Source organism: Carcharodon carcharias, chromosome 8, assembly GCF_017639515.1.
Source record: "Carcharodon carcharias isolate sCarCar2 chromosome 8, sCarCar2.pri, whole genome shotgun sequence".
NCBI lineage: Eukaryota > Metazoa > Chordata > Chondrichthyes > Lamniformes > Lamnidae > Carcharodon > Carcharodon carcharias.
Window position 1 is genome coordinate 165704209 of NC_054474.1, and position 26262 is coordinate 165730470.

Here is a 26262-nt window from a genome sequence, read left to right on the forward strand (position 1 = left end):
CTACACACAATGCAAGTTCTCATGCCTGACACTGATGGGGCTGGGAGAGGGGGTAGGATGGGGTGGGGGGGGGAGGGGGTGGTGTGGCAGGGAGGGGTGGGATCAAGAAACCAGAGCTGTCGCTAAATAATGTGGCAAAAGAAAAGTCATAGATGCTACATATTATAGCACAGGCTTGTTTACAAGTTGGTGACAAATATAGCAGACACAACTATAAAAATTCTACACTCAGTCTAACATAAATACAGAATATATAAATTTACAATACATACAGCCATACTGAAATCATGGACGTGACCTTTAATAAAGGAGACAGAGGTTTGCTTGTCTTTTGTTCTAAGCTACTGGCACACCAAAATGTAAGAAAATTCGCTGTACATAACTTTATACAGAATTTATATTATTCCCATTTTCGTGAATTTTTAAGATGCAAAACATATTCGGGTGATAACACTCCAGGTATGGTTTCACTTCAAAGTTCAGCCATGGGAATGTATGCGTCAGTTACATCCAATATTCCACACAGTTCTATACATCAATTAATAAAAGGTGAAGAAAATGTTCTTCAATAAACTTATAGCGGTCATTTTCATTCATGTTTGCCTTGATTGGATTTATGCACCTCAAGTGACTTAATTATGTTTCTTTTGATGAATACAGCATTTTTGGTCATTTTCAATACCTTAAATAACTGTAAATAGCAGACAATTTTATAATCTCCAAAAACATGTATGGCACTGGTAACAATTAAAATATAAGTGTACACAAATGAGGGAGATTAACAGGGCAAACATTTGACAGATCTCATGTTGGTAATTAATTCTTCATTCTACTATTCCTGACAACTGGCTGAGAACTAGATCTTCTAAACTGCTCTATGTTAAACAGTTTCAGGTTCAGGAATACAATCCAAAGTAAAATATGACAGAGTTGGCAGCATATTCTTTAAACGAACATGCTTTTAAAACCAGCTTACCATATTAAATGGAGTAACAGAGGTGGCAACCAAACTTATTTGTAGTTAAGTTTGCATGAACATAGCCATCAGTGCAGCACTAACCGAACTCTCAACATATTGGCGTAATCAATCATCATTCTGTACACTGTTCCTTCTGCTTTCCTCAATAGAAAATTCATTTTGAATGACAATGGAATTACTATATAATTTGATGCATGCATACAGTAAAGAGGTTGATTTCCTCCCCAGATACCTATAGAAAGCAATCATTATATGGGAAAGACTAATAAACTGCAGTTGCCTTGACCCATAACCTTCCAAGTCCCAATCGCATAATCAATGGCATGCTGTCAGAGTGAACACATCAAATGCTAAGGGTGCCTGACAGGAGTTTGTCAATTTACTTTTCCCTTTAAAGTATTGCTTCAGTTAAAGCGCATTATCCTCACTTGAGCAATCATACTGTCCCATGGCAGTCCCAAAATGAGCTGAACAAAATCAGAAAGGTCAAAAGCTGCTTTCAGGCTTAATCTTTTACTGGAACTCTCAGGTCAAAGCACAGAGATTACCATCTGATGAGATGAATCATGATACAAATGATGGTAACAGTACTTGTACTTCTACTTTCATACCTTTGAACTCTATCAGTGGAATATGTTTTTGCTTCCGGGGTGCATATCTTGTTGTAATTAACCATTAGAAGACAGGTAATTCCCAGTTGAGTTATAGGTCAAGTTTTGCTTGGTTATTTTGAATTAAAAAAGATGAGGTTAGCTTTTAACAATTACCTTTGGTTTTAAATCTCTTAGCATTTATCAGAGGTACTGTGGATAAATGCACACAGTAATATAAAAACAATAACGCTGCTGAACTGGTTGTTGACTCATTTCTCACATTTCCTCTATCATCCCAATTATTTGGCGACTTATGATGGATATGGACCAGGGAGGGAGTTCGTGTCTCTGCTTTTGTACAATTTGTCAATTGCTTATCTCAATGCTGCAAAATATCTCCCCGTTTAATGGACGTATTCATCACTGCCGAACATTGAGCACCATTACTAATGAAAGATGTAATTGTGATCAGGCAGTATGTTTTGCCACAATATTACTTCATTCACCATACATTTTCTGCAGCAAAACTTTGGTTTCTTTGTTGGGCTGGGGGATGCTTTGCCACCTGCACTGAACAACCTGAACTTTGGTATTGTAATATCCACTAGCAAGACTGTGACTTAGCACATAATATCCTGGCAGAGCTTGAGGCTTCGCATGTGAAGCTGCTCGGTCTAAAGACACAACATGTAGTGATTTAAACGATCGAGAAATGAAATCAGGTGGAATGTGCTAAAACTGCATGAAATAACACCGTTTAACCACTCCAGCGCATTTTTAAATAGCAATGAAAACTACTGGACTTCAATTTGACAAATTATCAACAGCCACCTTTGCAGAACAAGTTTTCCATTTATTGGCACTTGGCTAATAGCACTGACAACACCGTAAGTCACGCACCATTCCGCACCGGAGACTACGCTCGAGCGAGGAAACCGTGTGACAGCTATAAGCGTCAAATACTGTGAAAGGAAAGGGCAGTACAAACTTGAGCACTACATCTTATAGCTTAATAAAGTGTTAGCTGTTACCACGCGAGAGAGATGATTCATGCAAAACGCAAGGGGAGCTCAGGCCAAATTAGTCTACTCGGTTTTTCTTTATGCAAACGTACCTGACTAAGGCGACAGTGAAGTATAACATTATCTAACCTCTTTTACATCAAGTGCATGGAGAATTGGGTGTGTAGCTTTTTGTTTTATATATATATATCTTTGAGATCCAGTCATGACCCAAAAAAGTAATAAACGGAATAGCAGAAGGGCAGGGAAGAGGCTGAGATTCCCAGATTTCGATGTATGTAATTAAGAACAATAAGTTCTGGAGTCTTTGTATAAAAACATTGAAACAATGGAATGCAGCTGCAGCCTCTACGTCCCATGCTCCCATTGTTGTGCTGATTTGAATTCTATTGAATTTGTCTTTTTTGTATGTCACTTCCATTATCTTCTTGCTGTCAGTTTTTCTGCCACATGGGAAATAGTGGATAAGTTCATTATGAGGCAAGAATAAGGTAATATATGGCTGTACAGTTTTCTTTATTTAGTTTTTTTTTCTATCCCAACCCCCACCGCCCCCATTTAAAGTCACCATAATAAATCAGGCTTCTTCTTCAGTCCTGTTGCTTTCACGAAGCAAAATATGAGTTCTGCATGGAATAGAGCCTGTCGATAGGGTTCCCCACTCTAGCTTGCATGGGGTTAACTTCTGATGAGGCAAGAAAACAGTCGCTCAAGCTGGTGAGGGAGGTGTCGCTATCGATATCATGGAAGAGGGAGTCGTTTCCTGGAAGCACAAAATGAAAGCACTTAATTGACAGCGCTAAATCACTTAAAAGGGCGTTATGATGAGTTTTCATTTTTAATGAAGGCTCATGACTTTTTTGTGGTCCTTGGATGCTCATAAAATACAGAAATCCAAAAAGCAATTGATAAATAATAAATAATGTATGAAAACGAGAAAAAAAAGAAATACAGGGATATTTCGACAGTGTCAGTATGGGCACACGGAGAAGCACAAAATGATGCATTCTTTCACAGACCTCTTTTTAAAATTTGTGGAAACAATATTCAAATACTGCTTCTAGAAACCGGCGGGGTTTTTTTTTTCTGCACCGGTGCACGTTGGCACCGAGCTTATTGCTGATACTGTTTTTGAAATTGAATTTCCTCTGTGTGTAACCTGGAAATATGTTCAATACAAAAGGGGTAATGCTTTGGTTCAATATGAGGCACAGAGGGAACCTTAGCCCACTCTTGTTTTTAAAATGTTCAAATTTGGCAAATGCTGTTCCTTACTACTGCACCGAAATGGAGGGGTAAGGGGCGCAATTCGGGGCCAGAGAATGTGGTGATCCATTCAAAAGTCCATTGGCTTTGGAGGGGCTGGAAAATCCCGCCGGTGGGATGGGCCGTAAAACTCCACCCAAGGTGAGAAAATTAGACTTAAAAATAACAGTCGGCAACACAGGAAAGACTATATGGTGAATGAGACTGTGTCACGATCTAACAAAGTCACAAAGACTTGAACGAACACGCTGGTGAAAGGTCACAAGCTGAAACGTTCATCCTCGAAGCGGGTAGCAAGAGTCGGGAAAATTCCCAGCTCGGACCACTCGCCTTGGTTGGGGGGGGGGGGGGGAAGGTGCTGGGGAAGGTGGGATTTTCACTCTGGGGATGTGCTGGTGTGGGCTGCAGTTGGCCTAGCCGACCCAGGGAAGAATTCTGAGGCAGTGACAGGGGGGGCTGCTGGGTGCACTAGCGGGCAGTTTAAAAGGCCCACCTCAGTGCTTTGGGACTTCACCACAGTTATTGTGAAAAAGTAAGACCCTTCAGCCCTCACCCCCTCCCTCACCCCCCACATACTCCCCACGTTCCATTCATGACACCACATGCCCCCCCCCACCCACCATCCATGTCCCCTCATGCCCCAAATGCCAAGGTATGCCCCCTTCCCCCCTGACCCCCATGGGCCTCTATGTCCCCCATACCAAGGTATGCCCCACCCCCACCCGCTATGGCCCCTCATGCCAAGGTTTTCCCTGGGGCACAGCTGTTTCAGTACTCTAATGGAAGTCTCGGCTCTCAGCCAAGAACACATAATGAGGCTTGGCTGACTGCCCAGAAGTTCATTAGAATACTAAAACAGTTGTTCACCAGGGAAAACATTGATCAATTGGCATCTCTGGCTCTCTGATCTCTTCTCTCAGTTGCACAATGTTTACTTACACTAGAAAATATGTATCAAGTGCTTGCAGTTTCAGCTATTGATACTTTAAAGGGTCATGATGATTGACACTTTTATTGGCCTGTAGTAAAAAGGAGTTTTATGGAAAGTTATCAATGAATGACTGTGTTTTTTAAAGCTTCTTTTACACATTTCATTGACACTATAAAATTAATTGGTTCTATCAGTGTATAGTGGGTAAATGAGCATGGAAATGCCATAGCTTAGCAAAAGTGGCATGAGAGGCCATAGGGGGAGGGTGGAGTGCATACCTTGGCATGGGGTCATGAGGGGCCATAGGGGGTGGGGCATACCTTAGCATGGTGGTGGGGGGGGGGGCCTCTTGAACCTACTTTTCAAAAGGTTCCCTCATGCAGACACTCCTGAGGTGCCATGAACCATGACTCTTCAAAAAACTGGCCCATCTCCGTGAAAATTGTGGAGGAGTAGAACGTGCCTGTGTCCACAATTGAGCCGGCAATGGAGTCGGGAGTGCAGGGTCCGGGTTCACGACCCAAACCAGTCCATGCCCTCAAGAGGCACTCCTGAAAATCAGAAACCCCGTGAGTGTGATAGGGAATCCCAAAATCCCAGCTGCTGTTTTCAACCCCCTGCATGGAGTCTCCCCCAACTCCATGAAAATCCAGCACATTGACTCTCTTTCTGTCTCTACGGAGGCTGCCAAACCTGCTGAGAATTTCCAGCGTTCTCTGTTTATGTTTCAAAAGCAGATTTCCAGCACCCACATTATTTTGCATTTGGACGCGTGGTTTGGCTTTCAGCTAAACACCGGTTTTTTTTTGGTATAATGAGTGTGGTACCGGGGGTGCAGAGATTCAGTTGTTTAGACTGACTAGAGAAGCTCTCCTTAGAGCAAAAACAGCTCAGGGAAGATTTAATAGTGGTGTTCAAAATTGTACAGGGTTCTGGTAGGGTAATTAGGGAGAAACGGTTTCCATTGGCAGGGAGGTTGGTAACGTGGGGACACCGATTTAAGGTTACTGGCAAAATATATCAGTTCCTCTTTAACCAGTGAATTGTTACGGTCTGCCTGAAAGGGTGGTGGAAGCAGATTGAATGCTAACTTTGGATAAGTGTGTTAAGGAAGTTAAATTTGCAGGGTTATGTTTCAGAGTGGGCGCACACATGATGGGCCAACCAGCGTCCTTGCATGAGTCCCTTTTACTTATATTAAAGTTGAAAACAAATAGGCTCAATTTTCCACTCCTCTCAGTTCTAATGAAGTCTGCGGCCAGCTTTTGAAGCAAAGAGCTATTTTCTTCCCCACAAGATATTTTCCAAATACATCCGGGAACAGTGGTAGTTCAATGGCATCTACAAGGACTGGGACAGAAAGACAAAGAGAGGCCAGATATTAAAGCGATATTGAACTCCAATTGCGTCAATTCAATGGGCTATCAAGGATAACCACAGGAGTGCAACTGAACCCTAGGCCAGGATCTTTAGGTGAGCGAGCAGGGGGGTGGGGACCGCTCACCGACATGTGATGATGTCAGGCGGAACTCCCAACGTCACCCCGCATCATTTCAAATTTTCAGGCCGATGGAGGCACAGCCGAATCAGCTGTGTGCCCGCCGACCTGTCAACAGCCTATTGAGGCCACTTAAAAAGTAATTGAAAATAATTAATGGACCTGCCCGTCCAACCTTAAGGTCGGCGGGCAGGCCGAGAGCCCTGGCAGGCTTCAGAAAAAGCATGAAACCTCATCCACGGGCGGGATGGGGTCTCATGAGGGTTTTTAAAAAATTTAATAAATGTTTCATTAAAAGTGATGGACATGTCCCAACTCATGTGACAGTGTCACATGAGGAGACGTGTCAGGGAGTTTTTGTCTGTGCACCTTGACCATTTTTAAATTTGGCGCCGTTCTCCCTGAAGCAGCGCTTAGCCTCAGGGAGATGAGTCGCTCTTTCACGTGCATGTGCAGAAGAGCACACTCTCGGCTAAGGGATTCCTCCCTGTCCGCCCACACAGTGAGCGTATAGTGCTTCCTGGCGGACATCACGCTGGGCAGGCCTTAATTGGCCCACCCATATAAAATGGTGGTGCGTCCCCATTGGAGACGCACCTGCCCACACCCACTCCTGCACTTCCCCCCACCGATGGGGGAAAATTCTTCCTCTAAAAGCCAAAAACCATTCAACAGTGCAATTCTCCAAAATAATTTTAAAGCCAAAAAGAAAGATTTGAAAGAATGCATTTTTGGCTACAATGGAAAATAAGCCTGAAAAGCAAACGTGAAACACCGCTATCTAAGGAAGCTCAATGTCAATATATAGAATTTATGTACAATTCCTGATCTATCCCACTGGATGTGTAATACTGACTGAGTCTGGATTTTTATTGCTGAATTACTTCTCCAAAGGTGCCAAGGAAGGAAAAAAATGTCACCATGAGTAACAGGTTTGCAGAAAAATTCAGGTCATCAATTGAAATATGCAATTAGGAATTGATGCTTTTAGAATGGGAGAAATATAAAAGACGCAGACCAAATCATGCTCAAGTCACACTGAACTTTGTGTCTGGGATACCGGTAGATTGTATTCATACTTGAGTTGCAATATAACAGAATAAAGTGTCAGAATGTCAGAATGCACCCAATATGTCTATTTCCTGTAAACGTCTCCTATTCGTTTGTGGTTGGGAATGGAGGGAAGATTATGGTTGGATGTTACCAGTCCTCTGGAGATGGGTTGGGAGGTATTACACCTGTAAAATGGTGGAGGAAGGCAGTAGGGGGCGGCGTGCCTGTCAACTTCCCATCGTCGTGCCACCTTGCCAAGCATGTGGAAGGTGGTAGGGCAGCCCGCTTAAGTGGCCAATTAAGGCCTCTTCCCACCTTCGCTGGCATTTTACCAGCAGTGGGGGCCCTCCACTGCATGCAGAAACTACCTGGCAAACCCTGGCAGGTTTCAGACCAAGGTGGAGAGGGTGGGGGTAGGAGGGCTCCTATTCAGGCCCACTTTGTCCCAAGGAGAGGGTCCTTGCTGCAATGGCTGCCTCAGTGACAACTGTACTACCTACCCTCACCAACCTCACACGCCCATCCTGGGTGTGCCCGACTGCCACACCGCCCCCTCCACCCCCACCATTTACTGGATATTGATGGCACACACTATACAAGGGCCCTCCTTCTCTAGTTGGTGCAGCCCCAGTAGTGCCAACCATTCCCAATGGCACCAATGTGGCTGTTGAGCTGCCAACAACTGTTGGGGTGGGTGACCATCCCTAATAGGGCCAGCCACCTTGGTGGCAGCTAATTATTGGCTGCCGCTGACAAGATGTAGTCCCAGGCCTGTTGATCACCAAAACTGGGTTGCCCTCCACTTCCCAGCCCATTGGTGGGACCCCCATCACCATCACTAAATTCTGGCCCACATGTTTTATTTGTTCACGGGGTGTGGGCATCACTGGCAAAGTAGCAATTATTGCCCATCCTTTGAGAAGGTTGTGATGAGCCACATTCTTATACCTCTGCAGTCCATGCAGTTTAGGTCCACCCACAGCGCTTTTTTGGAAGAGGGTTTCAGGAACTTGCATGATCATTTCCAAGTCAGGATGGTGTGGCTTGGTGGGGAACTTGCAGGTGGCGCTGCCGATCCCACGCGCCTGCAGTCCTCGTTTTTCTAGGTGGTAAAGACTTTGCGAGGAATTGAAAGGTACTGGTGAAGGAGACTTGGTGAGCTGCCGCAGTGCATCTTGTAGATGGTACACACTGCTGCCACTGTGCGTCGGAGGTGGAGGGAGTGAATGTTTAAGGTGGTGGATGGGGTGCCAATCAAGAGGCCTGCTTTGTCCTGGACGGTGTTGAGCTTCATGAGTGTTGCTGGAGCAGTACCCCTCCAGGCAAGTGAGTTGAGCCTCGAGGATGGTGGACAGGCTTTGAGGAATCAGGAGGTGAGCTCTCACTGTAGAATACCCAACCTTTGATGTGCTGTTGTAGGTAATCTGGTCAAAGGATGTTGTTGATACAGCATTCAGCAATGGCAGTGCTATCTGAATGTCACGGGGACATGGTTAGACTCTCTCTTGTAATTGGTCATTGCCTGGCGCTTGTGTGGCACAAAATGTCACTCACCATATATCAGCACAAGCCTGAATGTTGTCCAGGCCTTGTTGCACATGGACATGGACTACTTCATCATCTGGGAGTTGTAAATGGAACTGAACAGTGTGTAATCATCAGTGACCATCTCCACTTCTGATCTTATGATGGAGCGAAAATTATTGATGAATCAGTTGAAGATGGTTGGGTCTAGGGCTCTGCCCTGAGGAACATCTGTAGCAATGTCCTGGGGCTGAAATGATTGACCTCCAATAACCACAAAGGTCCTCCTTTGTGCTATGTATGACTCCAGCCAGTGGACAGTTTCCACCCCAACTTCCATTGATTCAGTCTCCTTGATGCTACACTTGGTCAAGTGCTGCCTTGACATCAAGGACAGTCATCCTCATCTCACCTTTTTGTGATAAAATCAAGTTGCCACAAAATCATAACTTGATGCATTTCCAAAAATATCAGATTTGAAAGGGCCTTAATGCATAGGCAGAACTTTCAGACATTACACTATATAACACTTACAGCACAGGGACAGGTTCATTCAGCCGCTGGCCAGTGTTGATGCTCTACAAGCCCTCTCTCACTCTATTAACTTTATCTAACCTGATGAGCAAGTCCTTCTATTTTTCTCCTCCTGTACCTTATCTAGCATCCCCTTGATTGTATCTATGCCATCCGTTTCAACCATATCGGTTTTATGAGCGATTATCTTATATTGATGGACCCTAGTTTTGGAATTGCCCACAAGTGGAAAGATTTTCCAAATGTCTACCCTATCAAAACCCCTTCTTGACTTTAAAGAGCTCCATCAGGTCACCTCTCTTTTCTAGAGAAAAGAGCCTCAAGCCTACTCAGTCTTTCCTGACAGTCGTAGCTAAAAAGGATACAGTGATGTTTTGAAATGGGTGCAGGAAATTAAATTGAAAGTTGACAAAGTAACTAAACACAAGCAGCCACCTACCGTACGGATTCATGTGGTCCCCTGGCATTTGGGGTGGGGTGAGTCCTTGTTGAAATGGATCAGAGTTGTAACCGTTTTGGTCTATGGACACAAGCTGCTGCTGAGGAGGTGCAACTGGTGCATATGAATTTATCATCCCGTCCATTCTATTTGACATCACTTCTGCCAATGAAAAGAAGATCAATCAGAAATTTGCCTCGCTTTCCTGTCTTCAGAGAAAAAAAAAAGACCAGTTTCAATGGAACAGATTTGTTTCTTTGTCGGAAAGTAACAAGCTTTCTGTCTGAATAAAACATTTTAATCTTTCATGGCTACATGACACGAATTGCAATAAATCGAAGCAGAGAACGCAGTGATGAGAGGAGCCACAGCACATGCCTCGCCTGGTCTAATAATTTACCAGCAACTCTGGTAGTGAGTCATCCTCATGAGTGGGATATCAGATGTATCCTATGGCTGTTCATTATATGTTCTGTTTATACCACAGGCTAGATAAGTAATCTAAATTAAAATGATAAAAGCTAGATGCAGATTTTAATTTTAAAAGGAAATTAAACTGCTGAGTGACTGTACAATGGTTGGGGTGAGATCACTGGGAAAGATTCTTCATTCTGGGCTCAGGCACAGTGCTGATGGATGTCGACAATTGGGCTTTAACACTTAATATTTATTGCGACTATTTTTTAATCCTGTTACACTTGCACACGTTGTTTTCAATGGTAGTGCAATTTAAAACCAGGTTGCTTTGAATTCTTTATTACAGAATATTCAGCAGGCACATAATACTTCCATAACAGTTCTCTGTTGAAGAGTCTTATTTCAGTCTCTTCCGCCCGCCATCCCTCCCACCAGCCCCAACATCAGATGGTTGATTACCTTGTCCGAGTCGCTGACCGTTCTGTTGTTCTTGCTGCTGTTGTTGTCTTCGTGCCAGCTTTTTCATCTTGAAAATTGCAAAGAAATCAGCTTGAATTCAGGTGAAGCAACAGGATTTTGAAAGCACCCAAACTGAATTACATCTCAAAAATTCAACTAACAACAAAACGAACGAAACAGATCCCTCACTGCAACACTAGGTATTTTATCAGGAGGGGGTATAATTTTGTCCTGCATCTTGGAGAAGTACAAAAGAATACAAGGCAGCTGCAACATGAAAATTGGATTATACATAAAATAATAATACATATCATAAGATCATATTGCTGCAGCTATTGCTGTTACAAATGGAAGGGCATCATTAGGGTTGTGATTAATTTATTCAAACCAACCATAAAACAATAACATTTCTTCTCGATTAAGTAAACAACACATTATGCCAGTGCTCCTCGCATAAATGTGATTTACATGTTTTCATCTACATTAACTGGAATATAGCAATGCAACATTAATTTGAGATATATGAACGATAATGTATTTTACTCCAATTGTGCACTTCATACCTACGTATCTCAAATCTAATACCTCTGTTTGTCAAACCTAGGCTCTGCATATACATTGTGCTAGTGTAGCTTATTTTGATTGTTTTTGTGGGGGATGTAATGGGTCTTCAGGGAGTATGTATGATTTGGTGCTGGTAGCTCTTCAGCTGCTTTTCCATTTATATTTTTTGGGTGCCTCACATCCATGTCTGCAGGGGGGCACTTTTCCACAGCATCAAGCGCCCCCAAAATCAGGAATTACACATGTCACATGCAACACTGCTCCATCCTGAAACTGTGCACTGACAACCTCTTCCAACATGAGTCATTACTTTCCTCTCACACCGGCCACTCTTTTGGTTTCGGGATGAGACCGGAGCCCAGATTTGAGCTGAGCATCAGCTGCAGCTAATTCGGAATAGGGTAGCGAACGATCCAACTCAATTGACTCCTAGCTGTAACGCTAGCAGACACACAGGCCCCCATTCTGCAGGCTTCAGCTGGTTTCAAACCCAGGTGTGCGGAGCGGGGTTTGGGTTGGATTTTGTCTTGCAGGGCATCGAGAAACGGGCAATAGCAAATTGGCAACCAGTCATAAGCTCTGCTTAAATATGAAAATGAATTTTGTGGAAGTGTAAAATGGGACGCTGATCACTATTGCCTTTTGTCAGGTTACATTCCAAGACAAATATATCCCCCCCTCCCCATACGATTTTGTATGTCACTGTCCCCCCAGCTCCATTTTCTGTTTGTGTGCGTTCCCAGGTGCATGTGGTAAGGTGGCCTTTATTGCCCGTGCCTTGTTGCCTAGAAGCCAGTGATGGATCTCTTGATGTAACAATTAATTTGCAATGGAGTTGGCCAACAAGGTAGCTTTAAAGATCAACATAAAGTCAAACCAGATGGAGATGGCAAGGAGATTTGTGACTGAGTTGTACATCTGTGACAATCTGGTAACTCTCATGTTCACCTTTGGATGCTAGTCCACAGATTCATTGATTTCATTTCCACAACTTGTCATGGTGGGCTCTGAACACCAAACCTCTGAGTTTCTCACCCACTGCTGTGACTACATGACTATCGAGCCTTACTGCACGGGAAAGACTATTCCACAAACGACGGTAAGAAAAAGGATTTCAAAATCGAGTAATTTGTGAGTAAAAGGTTACCTTGGCTCTTTGATTTTGGAACCACACTTGAACTACTCTGACACTAAGCCCCGTTTCTGCTGCCAGAGTTTCTCTGACCTGTTGAGAAAAATCATTTGCATGTTGACTTTAATAAGCAAACAGAAAGTCAAGTACATTTCGCTAAAACAATCTTCCTGAAGTGCATTTGATTTTCTGAACGCAAAAACACACTATATAGCATTTGGATGGCAAGGGGATCAAGGGATATGGGGATAGGGCATATGGAGCTGACCAGGATGTTAGGGTGGAGCAGGTAAGGGGTCTGCATAACCTGCGCCCACTCTCGTTTCATATGCTCTTATAATATTTAAAAGCTTTGAAAAATAGAAGAACTGATTTCAATCTGCCCCCTGGCAGAAATTGGCTGGTGGGTAGTTAAAATGGCTGTAGTGGTTCATCCTCCCCAACTGATCCCAATGCCTTTCTACAGTTTGTAATTTTAACCAGGCAAGGAGCACCCACCGAAAGGCTTCGGAGTCCTTCTTTAAATATGCAAATTGGGCACCAAACATGTTTGAGGCCAATTTGCAATTTTAACTCAAGGCCAATGCAGGGAAACTGCTGAGGCTTCACCACCAGGCCAACTTGATGCAAGAGGGATCAGGGTCAGAAGAGACCCAGCAGAGTGAGTTCACATTATTGTCTCCTTGTTTGATTGATCCTCCAAGCCCCAGAAGGAAATCTTGGACTTCTTCTCCCCTGGGTTGTCCCCTTCCTCTACCCACTCCCCCAGCCATTATGCCCCCCCTTCGTCCCAATCTCAGTCTCAACCACACCAGATTTCTGGGGATCATTACTTCATATCTCAGGCAGCAGTCTCCTGTCACGTGAAATCCCATTCCCACGAATCAGACAGCTAGCACTTTGCACCGGCTTTGGGTGGGAGACTGACAGGGCCTATGCGGGGAGCCAGAAGTGCCAATCTCCCAGGCCTCACCTTGCAAAGAATTGCACAGTTTTGCAACACCCTCAGTCTCCGCCCACATAGCCCCCACCAGAAGATAATGTTGGGTCTGAGGATTGGGCTGTAAGAGGCTAAAAGACATTGACTTGCTTGAGCACTGAATATCTTTGGCGTTTGTGTTAAAACTAACAGGCTAGGGCAAGTAAATAACCTAACTAGACGTACCTAACAATAATTGAAAACCCTTACCTTTCTGCAAGGTTTGGAAGAAACTTCAAATGACGCTTTAAATGCTCTCCTTTGTTGTGTTGTAAGGATTGTCCTGGGGCGTTTTGGCCTTCTCTGATCCTTGGCATCTTCGCAAGCCTTTCCCTGAATTCCCTGAATTTTATTTGGCTTAATGTCAATATCTTCATCATCACTTTTCACTGTAGACGCATCAAATGAAGCAGAAATCAGCGTCAGTTTAAAATATTACAGAATTACCCACAAATACGATGGCTAAAAAAAAAATCCAATTTTGAAAAAACTTTGGTGTAATTTTTTTCAAGCTGAGCGGTTGGAAATGAGGCACACTGTATTAATTCAAACAATTACTGAGAATATCAAGCACCCAAAGGTCAACCATATTACCGTTAGGTTTAAAGTGATTCCTGCTTCACCCTTTTACCTAAATAATATGCATTAGTCCCCAAAAAGAGTACACTTCCTCCACCAGGTTGGCGTTTTCCATTTCCTACACTTGTGTCTCTCAGTGTCTAACACTGAACCCACAAATCCCAATAACACGTAGGCCTGAAAGCACACTATCACTGAAATTATTGCCAAATTAGGGGCAATTATTTTCAGTGTAAGCCCAGGTTCGCCAGGAACCTAGTTGAGACTGTGTAGCAATTTATAACTAACAGTAAGATTGCAGGCAATCACAAAAAATTAAGCAATACTTTTTAGTCGCAGTTAAATCCAAGATAAATGTTTAGTAAACGTACATGTGAATAGTTCCTTAACTGGCATGATACCATTCCACGTATTGATGCACCCTGAATTTCTCTTCACAAGGAGCCATTTGTGACTTGATAATGACAATCATTTCAGAGAACTGTTTTTAACCCTATCCTTGTGGCATGGCATGAGGCTTTTAACATTTCTTGATTGATGTGGACAAGCACCGAGGGTAGGCGTTTTAGCCCCCCGGTGGGGCCAAGAATGGAGGCAGGCAGGTAGGAGTTAAAAATCGTGCCGTTAGCCGGTATGCAGGTTCCCCGGCTCCATCACCGAACGATATTCCCACAAGGGAAGGCAGCCAAGAAGTAATGAAAGGTGCTTGGGGACTATTGAATGGAGCTGACTGGGATTTTCCATCCAGTTCCCAGGTCCCCGCAGGAGGCCAGGGACAGGTTACTTGCCCGGAGGTAGTCCCCGAGCAGCATACTGGGAGACCAGCACTCTAGGCATGTTTAGAGGTACACCCTGTCTGTCTAAGGTCAGCAGCTGCAGGCCTCCTTGTGGAAAGGGTGCTTCCCCTCTCCCCACTCCACCCCACCCCCACCCCCTGAGTGGTTGCGAATGTCCTTCTTCAAAATTTCAAAATTAGAAGAAGAATTGAAGAGAGGGCGCCCCCATTTGGGACCCCCTCTCTCTTACTTAGCTGTCATGACCTCCTCGTAGCCCTCCAGCTTCGACTGGCCACTCACATTCCTTCACTGGATGGCAAGTCCACCCTCTGGCCACCAACTAGCCAATTCGGAGAGACTATTTCCCACACAATGCTGGCTTCTGATGTCCATTGGAGTCTGACGTCGGGGATCAGAAGCCACAGAGAAAACCCAGCCCCAAATCTCAGTTTGAACCATTTCCTCCATCCTCCCACTACGCAGTGAGCTAATGTGGGAAGGAACGGGATATGTTGCACACAAATGTATCTCCTTTTCGCTGACACATCTGCATTTTGTTTGATGTCTATATTTATGTTGTAGCGCCACTTCCACAGGGAGGTCTCACCTCTAGCTCAGTGCTGTTCTTAAGGGGTTACGGAAGCAAACTCTTAACTTTGAGGGTTCCATGATCAACGAGTTCCAACCTCCACAACTTACAACTTTGTTTTTAAACTCCTTGCATTCACTTTCCCTGACACACCGTAGTTGCTCAGATCGTCACTATCTGCACCATTTATACTAGATTCCCAGAATAAAGAATCAGGGTGACGACAATGGGTGAATATTTTTCATAACACATCACAAGGGTAACTTAAAGGGAGCACTTACTTAAAAAACAAAAAAAAATGGGTTCTTCATTTAAAACGTGGCTTCTTCTGGTGAAGGGGACATACTTAAAAATGAGAGAACTGAATGTTATGAAATTTTGAAGTTACACTTTAAAGGCCGTTAGCTTAAAAGTTATCATCTGTCGTACTCTAAAATATGAAGTGAATCAACAGGTTTTTACAAAGTTCTGGAAAAGTAAACCAGCTGGAAAGTGATTTATTTTAGTGCGGTTCACCAATGACTTTCTCTTTTTCAGGCCCTGAAGGATCATCTTCCTTTATTTCAATTCAACATATTTAATGTAATGATCAAACGCTGGTTCACTCACTTTAATAGCTGTGTCATTATTAACTTCCTGAAATGCCATTGAAATTTAATGGCTTTCTAAACCTGATAACTCCTAGTTCTTTGGAGAGTCACTGCAGGTCTGGCAATCTTCCACCGGCATTGCAGGTTTTGTATTTTTAAAATTGCATTCAAAACGAACATTTCCAAATGTAAAAGGAGCAAAACGGTTCTACGATAAACAGCGTTTCCTCTTCCACCCACACACCCCCCCACCCCCCCAACCACCCCCCCACCACCCCACACGCACACATACGCACAACATTCGCTCGCTCTCTGTTGATACGAGTCTTTCTTTGATCATCTGTTTTTGATAATTCAAAAATGGAGAGCATTTTGTGCTCTTCCAGGGAATGTTATAAAGGTTAGTTAACTATTGGTGTTCCTTGGTGCCATATTTACATCTGGGCTGTTAATCAAACATGGAATTTGCCCTAGTCCACTTTGAGTTAAGAAGGAATGTTCCAGAAAACAAAAACAGGCACACGGAGATGCTTTGACAAATTCTTTGACAGTTGTCTGCAACAAAATAAGGAACAGCTGTAGCTAATACCACAAATTGAGTAATGGGTGTGGATGTTTAGTGGGTGCATTGAGTGACATGCTGTTTCTTATAAAAACTAAACAAAACAAACCTAGCTATTTACACATGGAGCAATTTTATGTATAACTGATTCAAAATGTTGCACAGCTCGCTGAACTCCAACTGGAATAAAACAGGAACAATAGAAATGAAACACAAATTCTGACAACAGCCCCAGGTGCTAATCTGGTATATGAATTTATTTATAATCAATGTTGTTTGCAGCATTTGGATGGATGGTTGGATAGTAAATCTCTGGAACTTCTGATCGTCAACCAGTGCTCAAGTTAATAGAGAAACAAAAATTAAAATACTGAAAACACAAAGATCAGCGTGCAGCTGTGAAGAGGAAAGATACGTTAACTTGGGACCCAAGTGCTCAGTGGAAAGTCTATTTCATTTCATTCACTGCTGCAGATGTCACTTGGTATCAACCCCAATCCACGCATTGACCCCAGAAAGATGGCAGATGGTATGAGACTGAGGTTGGGAGAAGTGGACTTTGGCAACAGGGAACAAAAACAAGAGTTACACTGGGCAGTAAATCACTGATCAGGCCTCAGCTGGACTACTGAGTCCAATTCTGGAAACCACTCTTTAGAAGGATGTCAAAGCTTTGGATGGAATGCAGGGGAGTTCTACAAGATTTGTACTAGGGATGGGGCAGTTATACGGAGAGATCAGAGGAGCTGGGATTGTTTTCCTTAGAGCAAAGGTGAGATTTAATGGAGATGTTCAAAATTATGAAGGGGTTTTGATCAAATAGAAAAGGAGGATTCTGTTTCCACTGGTTGGTAACCAGAGAACACAGATTTAAAATAATTAGCAAAAGAATCAGCAGGGAGGGGAGGGCTTTTTTTTAAAGCAGCAAGTTATGATCTGGAACACACTGCCTGAAAGGGTGGTGGGACAGATTCAATAATAACTTTCAAAGCGGAATTCAACATATACTTGAGAAGCTAAAAGCATTTCAGGGCTATGGGGAAAGAGTGGAGGGGTGGGACTAATTGGATAGCTCTTTCAAAGAGCTGGCACAGGCACAATGTGACGAATGGCCTCTTCTAAGATTTGTTGATCCTAAATGTGTTAAAGTCCTAAAACACTAGAAAATGTACCAACCTAAAAACATCTGATGAAATTGTTCTTTGAAAAGCCCCATTCCATCTACTTGGCAATTTTGGTGTGAGCACAGCCATTAAAATATGCAGAGCTGTGCAGGATATTGTCATGACAACTGATGATTACCGTATGGCATCACACACTAGTCATATGATGTAATTTCCAATTAAATACACCAGATAAGGCTGGGCCTTTAGATTCAAGTTAGTTATTTACAGGAGGATACCAAATGTGATTTATGCTGTGATATTGTATACTTTGTGAATGTTGCAAGCATTTAAGAGCAAAGTTAGACATATGGATTAAAGTAACATATGCAGCAATGGTGAATTTTTCGGTGCAGGAATGTGCGATCTTTACCTGAATCAGAATCATCAGGGCTAACGGAACTCAGCAGTTCCTTTTCTTTCTCATAGTCGCTTTTGCAAAGCAGCTGGCCCTCTTTCAAAACATACTCGTCACCTTTCCTCAGCTCTCTTTCGCAAACACAGCAACAAAAACAGCTCAGATGGTAAACGCACTCTAAAGCTCGCATCACAAACTCCGTGGGTGCTATCTTCTCCATGCAGCCATTGCACTTCGTGGCAAATAATCTGGAAAAAGACAAGACAGTCTAAGACATTGCAGCTTGCTTGCACATTGAATATTGTGAAGGTTAACATCTATCCGTATTAATATTTGTGCCTTAGCTGCATAGACATTCAGAGAACAATTTTTTTAGCATATTGACTTGTTTTACATAGATTTCGAATTGCAATATTATGAGGAATTTGTATGACCTGCCACAGCATAAATGGTGCCTTATATAATTTCTTTGCACTATTCCATGTCAACTTGAGGTAGAGGTCTGGTCCAGAACTTGAGCATATCATTTAGGTTGACACTTCAACACATCATTGAGAAAGAGTTGCAACTGAGAGGTGCTTTCTTTCCGATGTGATGGTGAACTGGCATAAAAAAAACTCCATGGCACCATATGAAGAGTAGGAGAGTTGTGCTGACCAACTTTCCTCCCAAAACCAACACCACAAATAGCTGGCGGATTGATTATTCCACTCCGCTGCTATTGGTGAAATGGTGCTGTGCGTTATTTTGCTGATATAATACAACAGTAATTATATACCACAAGCAATTCACTAGACTGTAAGCACTTTGTAAACCCTGATTATGTGATATGGTGCTGCATAAAGGTTCATTCTTTTTTCTTGCTAACATAAAGAACCAATGGTGAAGTTTGCCTAAGTAAATCCAACATTTAAAACAGTTACTTTTCAAACATTTTATGGATGTGGCAGTCTTATTTTCACAATCTACTGACTGTGGCAAATTGTTTAAAAGCAACTGGTATTAAATCAATGTGTGTTGTTTTTCGTTCCCACTAAATCTAATGCCTTTTCCTACTGGTTTATCAGTCCTCATGTTTTATTTTGATTATAAATACAATACTAACAATCCACATTATTCAGGCACTAGTTTTTTTTAAAAGTAAAAGAAAAAAAAAGTTGCATTTATATAGCACCTTTCGTGACCACAGTTCATTCCAAAGTGCTTTGCAACCAGCGAAATACTTTTGAAGTGTAGTCACTGTTGTAATATAGGAAACGTGGCAACCAATTAACACACAGCAAGCTCCCACAGACAGCAATGTGACAATGACTAGGTCATTTATTTCTATGATGTTGATTGAGAAATAAATATTGGCCAGGTCACCAGTGATATCTCTCCTGCGGTTCTTCAAAATAGTGCCATGGGATCTTTTACATCCACCTGAGAGAGCAGATGGGACTTCGGTTTAACATCTCATACAAGAGACAGTGCAGCATTCCCTTACTACTGCACTGGAGCGTCACCTTTGATTTTTTGCGTTCAAGCCCTTGAGTGGGATTTGAACCCATAACTTTTCAAACTCAGAGACAGAAGTAAACTGAGCCACAGTTGATAAATAAGTTAGCATACTGCACAACACACAGAAAATATTGTGTATGGACATTTAATTGATCAATTACTCTCAGAAAATTAAACTGGATGAAGTGAAAAGGTTAAGTTAGCTTCAAGGAGTAAATTAAATTAATTAATCTTTCATGGTTTACAGGATGTGACTTTGGCTCTATGTCAATTCAAGCAAGGGTTGAAGGAGCTCGACTGTACAGTTATTTCTTTTCAGGGCATAAATACTTCCATGTTCGCTAAAGTCACCCAGGCCACACACCATCTGCAGCGCAGACAGTGGACGGGGGAATCTGCTCACAGGATTTCATCACTCACACTCTTCAGTCACCTGCTGGGAGGCCCAGCACAGTGCTTCTCCGTTTTGATCCTCCTGTGGGATCTTCCCACAGCAGCAGGGTGCCAGAGAACAAAAACTCGGCAACGTTAGGGAAGCCAAATCTGTTTCCCCACCCACCCCACTGCCGTGGTGCCATGCACTGATAATTCAACACATTGTGCCATCCTATACAATGAGCATTTTTAATCCCTCTTTCAGTATTCATATAAAATCATCTTAAGGTCCACTACAACTCCACGCAGCTCGAAGGAGCAGTCTTGTGAGAAAGCCTTGACATCAGATGGAACAGAACAGGATTGTCCTATGAGGAAAGGTTAGACAGGCTGGGCTTGCTTCCACTGGAGTTTAGAAGAGTGAGGGGTGATTGATTAAGTATATAAGATCCTGAACGGTACTGACAAGGTGGACATGGAAATGACATTCCCTCTTGTGGGTGAGTCCAGAACTTGGTGCACGGTTTTAAAATTCGGTGTTGCCCTTTTAGAACAGAGGTGAGGAGAATTTCTTTCTCTCAGAGGGTTGTGCAACTTTGGAACTCTCTGCCTCCGAAGGCAGTGAAGGCAAGGTGAATACTTTTAAGGCAGAGGTAGGTTGATTCCCTTTCCTGACAAGAATCGAAGGTTGTCGGGTTTAGATGGGAATGTCAAATTCAAAACACAAACTGATCAGCCATGATCTTATTGAATGGCGGAGCAGGCTCAAAGGACCAGAGGGTCTATCTCTGCTCCTATTTCGTATGCTTTTTATCAGCAATTTTCTCAACTGAGAAGAAAAGCCAAAAGTGGGAATAGTATACGCCAAGAACTATGCAAATTCTTCTGGATGGGCCGGACCTCCAGGCACTCCTGGCCATTCTGAAAATTACACGCAACCTTTAGCAGAGACTCATGATGAAGATTTTGATATCTTGCTTTGGTTTCATCTTCAAAGAAAAGAAAAAAAATTGCGCATATATATATATATATATATACACACACACATACATACATACGTACATACGTACATACATACATACGTACATCCAGCGTCTCTAGAGACCACCGAGCAAACCAAAACACTTACAACCAATGAAGTACTTTTGAAGTGTAGCCGCTGTTGTCATGCAGGAAGTGTGCCAGACAATTTGCACATAGCATGGTCCCACAAACAGTAGTGGGATAATATGGCCAGTCATCTGTTTTTAGGTGTTGGTCGAAGGATAGGTAGTTGGTCAGCACACTAGGAGAGCTCCCTGTTCCCTCTCAAATAGTGCCATGGGATCTTTCATGTTCAGCGGAGAACACAAAGGCCTCAGTTCAATGTCTCAATCAAAAAGCCCCAAAGGTAGCTTTACTGGGTGGATGCACCAACCCAGTAGCTTCACAAGTTACCATCAGCTCATTCTGAACAAGCTCGGTCTATAATATTAAGCCACTTGCCCTCTTTTAGGCTGCCTTCTACGTAGCTGTGATTTTTTTTTTATATATATAGGTGTATTTCACTGACAAGTTTACTCATTATATCTACTATTAAAGAAGCCTTGTAAAGAAAAGCCTAAATAAAGAATTACATTAGGAAATCTTAAGCCTGCTGCCTGCATTGTAAATGAACCACCTGTGACTTTCTGCTCACAATAAACTGTTAACTAACCTCTTTGCTCAGTTTAATTAAGCCTCAGGCTGTTGTCTAAAAACAGGTGTTCTTATGGAAGAAAGTTAAGTATTTTGCTTAAGCTTAGTGGGTTCGGTATAACATCATTCAAACTTCCCTCTCTGACAGCAGATTAGCTTTAACCCCCGCAACAAATGACCTAAACAAACTTTTATAATAATTAAAAATGTTTGCAATAACGGATGGGAGTGAGGACGAGTTCTTTAGTGCAGACAGTCAGGCATGATCGCAAGCCCTGAAATCCAAACTAACCCACATTTGCCCCATGGTAGTTAGTCTTGGCAAAAGACCCATTTTCCTGATTCTGTCACTGATCCTTGTTTTTTGAGCGGGAGCTAATAGTTCTGCAGTTTTCCAGGCATGACAAAAAAAGGAGTTTCTTCACAATTGGGTTGCGATGTGTCTGACTTAACCAAATATCTTAAGTAAGACAGGTTAAGTCCATGCAAAGTGCTCACCCCAAGAGCCTTTTTTAATTCTCTTTATGCTTGTATGTCTACAGAATGCCATTTTACACGATTCTGTAATATGTCAGCCCAAGAGCCAATCATTTTTTTTTATCCTAGTGACTACCTGAGAAATCTTTATGCATTTTATCAAACATTTTTGATGAAATGGGACCAGTAACAAATCTATTTTTTTGCAGAACCATTTCAAATACAGTAAGTTACATGAAGTAACAACGGTAGAATACTTTGTTCCCCTTGTTGATGCAGAAGGTATGACAGGTATTTCATGGTACAGGATGAAATCCACACTCCCTAGTCTTTTCCGTGATTAATGTGTGGTGCATTGAGCATTATTCTCCTGCTTAGTGTACAGGAATTCACACAATAAACTTGTATCTTTATTTTGTGGGTAGTTTACATTCAGTGTTACATTCAGTTATGCCATTAAAAATGAATTTGTTTGGAGACCGAATTGAGATGAATTCCCAAATTAAGTAAAATGTTTTGTACTCTTCAGGAAAGTATATCAACAAGTCATTACTGTGAAATGATTTGTATTTGCACTGTGGCTAATCTAACTGCTGACTGAAGTAAATCTCATAACATGTCAGCAGTAAAGCCAGTTTAAGACCTGAGATGACGATAATATTGCACAGGACACCTATTATGAGTGGACACTATGTAGGCTTCACTGCACAGTTTCAGATCATGGCAATAAACCTTTAAAGAGCAGGCAGATGTTTCGAGCCTAAATCAGAAGGCTGATCTGTGTTAGTTAAAGGAAGTGACTATAAAGATTTTATATAGTAGGATATTCCTCTGAAGTGAAGTCTGATTCAGTAATCCTTACAAACATAACTGCTGTTATATGATCCATTGTGTCTTCCTGCTTGAGTCAGAAACATCTGTTGTTTAATATGTACAGCTGATTTACTATCTATAGGGGGCTTATCTTGCTTTGGATTTGACCCTGTCCTTTTTGCTGCAAATCAGTACTCCGCTGTTTACTTTTACATTGTCCTAACAACCCACTCTTTACCTCTGTATTGCTTTGTCCTGCCCTTCATTTCCTTTGTTGCATGCAAACATAGTTTAATTGTTTTATTATAACTAATTAATTATGATCAGATAGGTTTCAGTGCAGTTTGTGCAATTTGCTGCTCACATTAAGTGCGCTTCAAGAGCTCCGATAAATGAATGGTAGTTATAAAAGTCTTACTCATTCAGCTATGTGGCTTGTTTACTGAATTATCTCTTGTACTGAATGGGGCACAGCAATAAGCTGGGATTTATTAACTCTTTGTTTGAATTTGACTATGAAACATATGCCACTGACCTGCTCATGTTTAAATCGCGCTCTTACACATTTCATTGGGTGACAGTGTTTTTGACAATGTACATTGTTGACACCATTGAAACAATAACAAAGAATAATTTTATTATTTCTTTCTGCTTTTCAAAACTGAACAACTAACAGCGTGCTTAAATAATAAGAATATCCTTATCCTTAAGGTATTACTATTATTATTTCTATCCTGGATTTCTTCCATGAGTCTATTTGCTCCTTGTCTCAATTATCTAGTTTATTCCCTTGTATCTGTTCATTATCTGAAAGATGCAGTTTGTGTCAATTTTTGCTTCGTGACATTTTGATGAAAGAATTTATGAAAAATCAAATTATTGCTTCTGGCAGGGAATTAAAACAATTTTTCATTTATAAAGCAAAGAATATTACTACCTTTGGGAATTCCATAATTCTTTTTGTATTCCCTTCCCTCTTTACAGCATTAAACTGCACAGCACATATAATGGCTTCAATTTTTCCTAATCTGTGCTGAAACACAGAAATCAGTATCATAAATTATTGAGGTTTGGAGCAGATACCTATGGCACCGCCATCTGAATTTCAAAACCCCAAAAGTAAAATCAACGATGAAAATATAGTTTCCCATCTTGAACGATCCATTATGTGAAACACCACCCTTGATGATACTACAAGGTTCGAGATTTACAGCGACACATTACAAGGGTGAGAATCTTCCTTGGAAACCCTCATTTTCTTCCACATGGAAACATGTGTGTGTTCAATTTCTTTCAATGTTTGTTGAATGGCTCACTGAAAAAGTACCATAACTGCTCATCGAAAACGTGGCATGAGTTGATAAAGACAGTGTGAAACCTGCTGGCAGCAAGAGTTAACTGTGAAGATTATACTGCAAAGCCGTCACCTATACAAAGACCATACGACTTCAAATTAAACTTTAATCCCCTTAAGCAGGCGTTTCAAAAATCTCTGATTGATATGTAGGGGATACTTTATCATTGTGCACCTATTATGAAAAAAATGATATATTTGTTGATAGTGAACACTCATTTGTTGACTCTCCATCCATCACTGACAATCCAACAACAAATAATATACAATTCTGATAAAATCTCATAAAACTCTGGCAAAAATCCTGCATGGCTTTACCACCATTTAAGGAGGAGTGTTTGGTTGAATCAGATTTTCCAGCAGAAAAGCACAGAATGTGTCATCTATAAATAATGGAGCGCTTTTGTACCACATATGCTCACATTTTTGTAAAACTATCTGTGCTGTCACGCTCATTGTTAAATAGAACCACTTTTTGCATCTTGTATAAATTGTTATTGAGATGATCTCTCCATTTCATCCTCCCCCCCGCCACCCAAAGCCTGCCCCCAACTCCATTTCAGTATTCAGGTTTATTTTTTTACAGTGTGTGTTGCCAACCACAGCTGTAATTACTGAGTACAGAGGTAATTATTTCATTTTTGTCAACTCGCCACTGTAATTGAACTATTTATGTTGAGCTGTAATGCCTCCCATCCGCTTCTTTCACCAGCAATTACTTCACTTTTCATGTTCTTTCTGGCTATAGGTGCTTGTGATTTATTGCTGACTGTGTCAGGTTGTAGCAACAGATCTCTCCTTTGGCACCCACGTACAACAAACACAACATGGCTTGGCAGATCGTATACACTGTGCAACTTATACTTATAACTTATACAGAACCTTTAATTTAATCATAACAACCCAAGGTGCTGCACAGGAGCATTAAAAAGCAACACTTTATGCCGAGTCATATAAGGACTTAATCGTGCAAACGACAAAAGGCTTGGTCAAAGAGGTAGATTTTAAGGAGCGCCTTAAAGAGGAAAAGAGAGGTGGAGAGGTGGTGAGGTTTAAGGAGGGAGATCCAGAGATTAAGGCCTTGGCAGCCAAAGGACTACAACAATGGTTAAGTGATTAAAAATTGGGGGGTGCTCAAGAGGCCAGAATTGGAGGAGCGCAGATATCTCAGACAGTTGCGAGGATGGAGGAGATTACAGAGATAAGGAGGGGTGAGGCCATGGAGGGATTTGAAAACAAGGATGAGATCATTAAAATTGAGGCACTGCTTAACCGCGAGCCAATGTCAATCAATGAGCGCAGGGGTGATGGGTGAACGGGACTTGGTACGGGTTAGGACACAGGCAGCAAAGATTTGGATGACCTCAAGATTGCGGAGAGTAGAATGGAAGTGGCAGACCAGAAGCGTATAAGGGTCGACCACAGTCACGTACAACAAACCCAGCACGGTGGTACACCGTGGAGTACCTGGTGTCCGAGCAGCTTTTTCCCCATTGGGTTACATATGGCAACTTTGTCTTCCACCTATTACCCATTTTAATAAATGTACTAGATTGTAAATGACTCCTGCAGCAGCAAACAGGTGTTAAGCACAGTGAACATGGTAAAAAAAAGTCTCCAAAACATTGAGTTAGCTATGCTATAACATGCTTTTGTATAACTATATGCAGCTTTATGTGTTTAAGAAATATCTTGTTGTAAGATTTGTTAGGTTCAGACTGTGAAAGTTTGCTATACTTACCTCTTGAAATTAAATCTGTAGTTTTCTAATCCCACAGTTTCTTCATTTTCCTTCTTATTTAACCTGACTTTCCATCCCTTTTCTCCTCATTGATGTTGCCTATTATTTTCCATTTCCCCTTATTTCACATTTCATTATTTTTCTGTTGTAATACCCATTTGGCCTGTCTCCTGTCTTCCTGTTTATCTATTGTCATGTTTTCTAAACCCAGGTTTTGCTCTTTAGCTCTTATACCAATGAACACTGAGGTTTGTAAGAAAATCCAGGCATGACACTCTACTATAGCAACCACACCTCCGCAGGAAAGCAAGGACAATC

General features: G+C 42.0%; 1 protein-coding gene across 3 annotated transcripts in view; it reads right to left on the reverse strand.

The window, feature by feature from the left end:
• Positions 1-901: 901 nt before the first annotated feature.
• Positions 902-26262, reverse strand: part of LOC121281120 (LIM/homeobox protein LMX-1.2) — a 181876-nt gene continuing 156515 nt past the window's right edge. For 2 of the 3 annotated variants that reach the window (XM_041193824.1, XM_041193825.1), the window contains 6 exons: positions 18023-18255; positions 13601-13779; positions 12427-12504; positions 10716-10782; positions 9840-10001; positions 902-3357 (listed from right to left, as the gene is read on the reverse strand). In XM_041193824.1, coding sequence (XP_041049758.1) covers positions 3200-3357; positions 9840-10001; positions 10716-10782; positions 12427-12504; positions 13601-13779; positions 18023-18255 — 877 coding nt within the window. In that variant the 3' untranslated portion in view covers positions 902-3199. The remainder of the gene's footprint in view (positions 3358-9839; positions 10002-10715; positions 10783-12426; positions 12505-13600; positions 13780-18022; positions 18256-26262) is intronic. The other variant, XM_041193826.1, reaches the window with a different exon arrangement.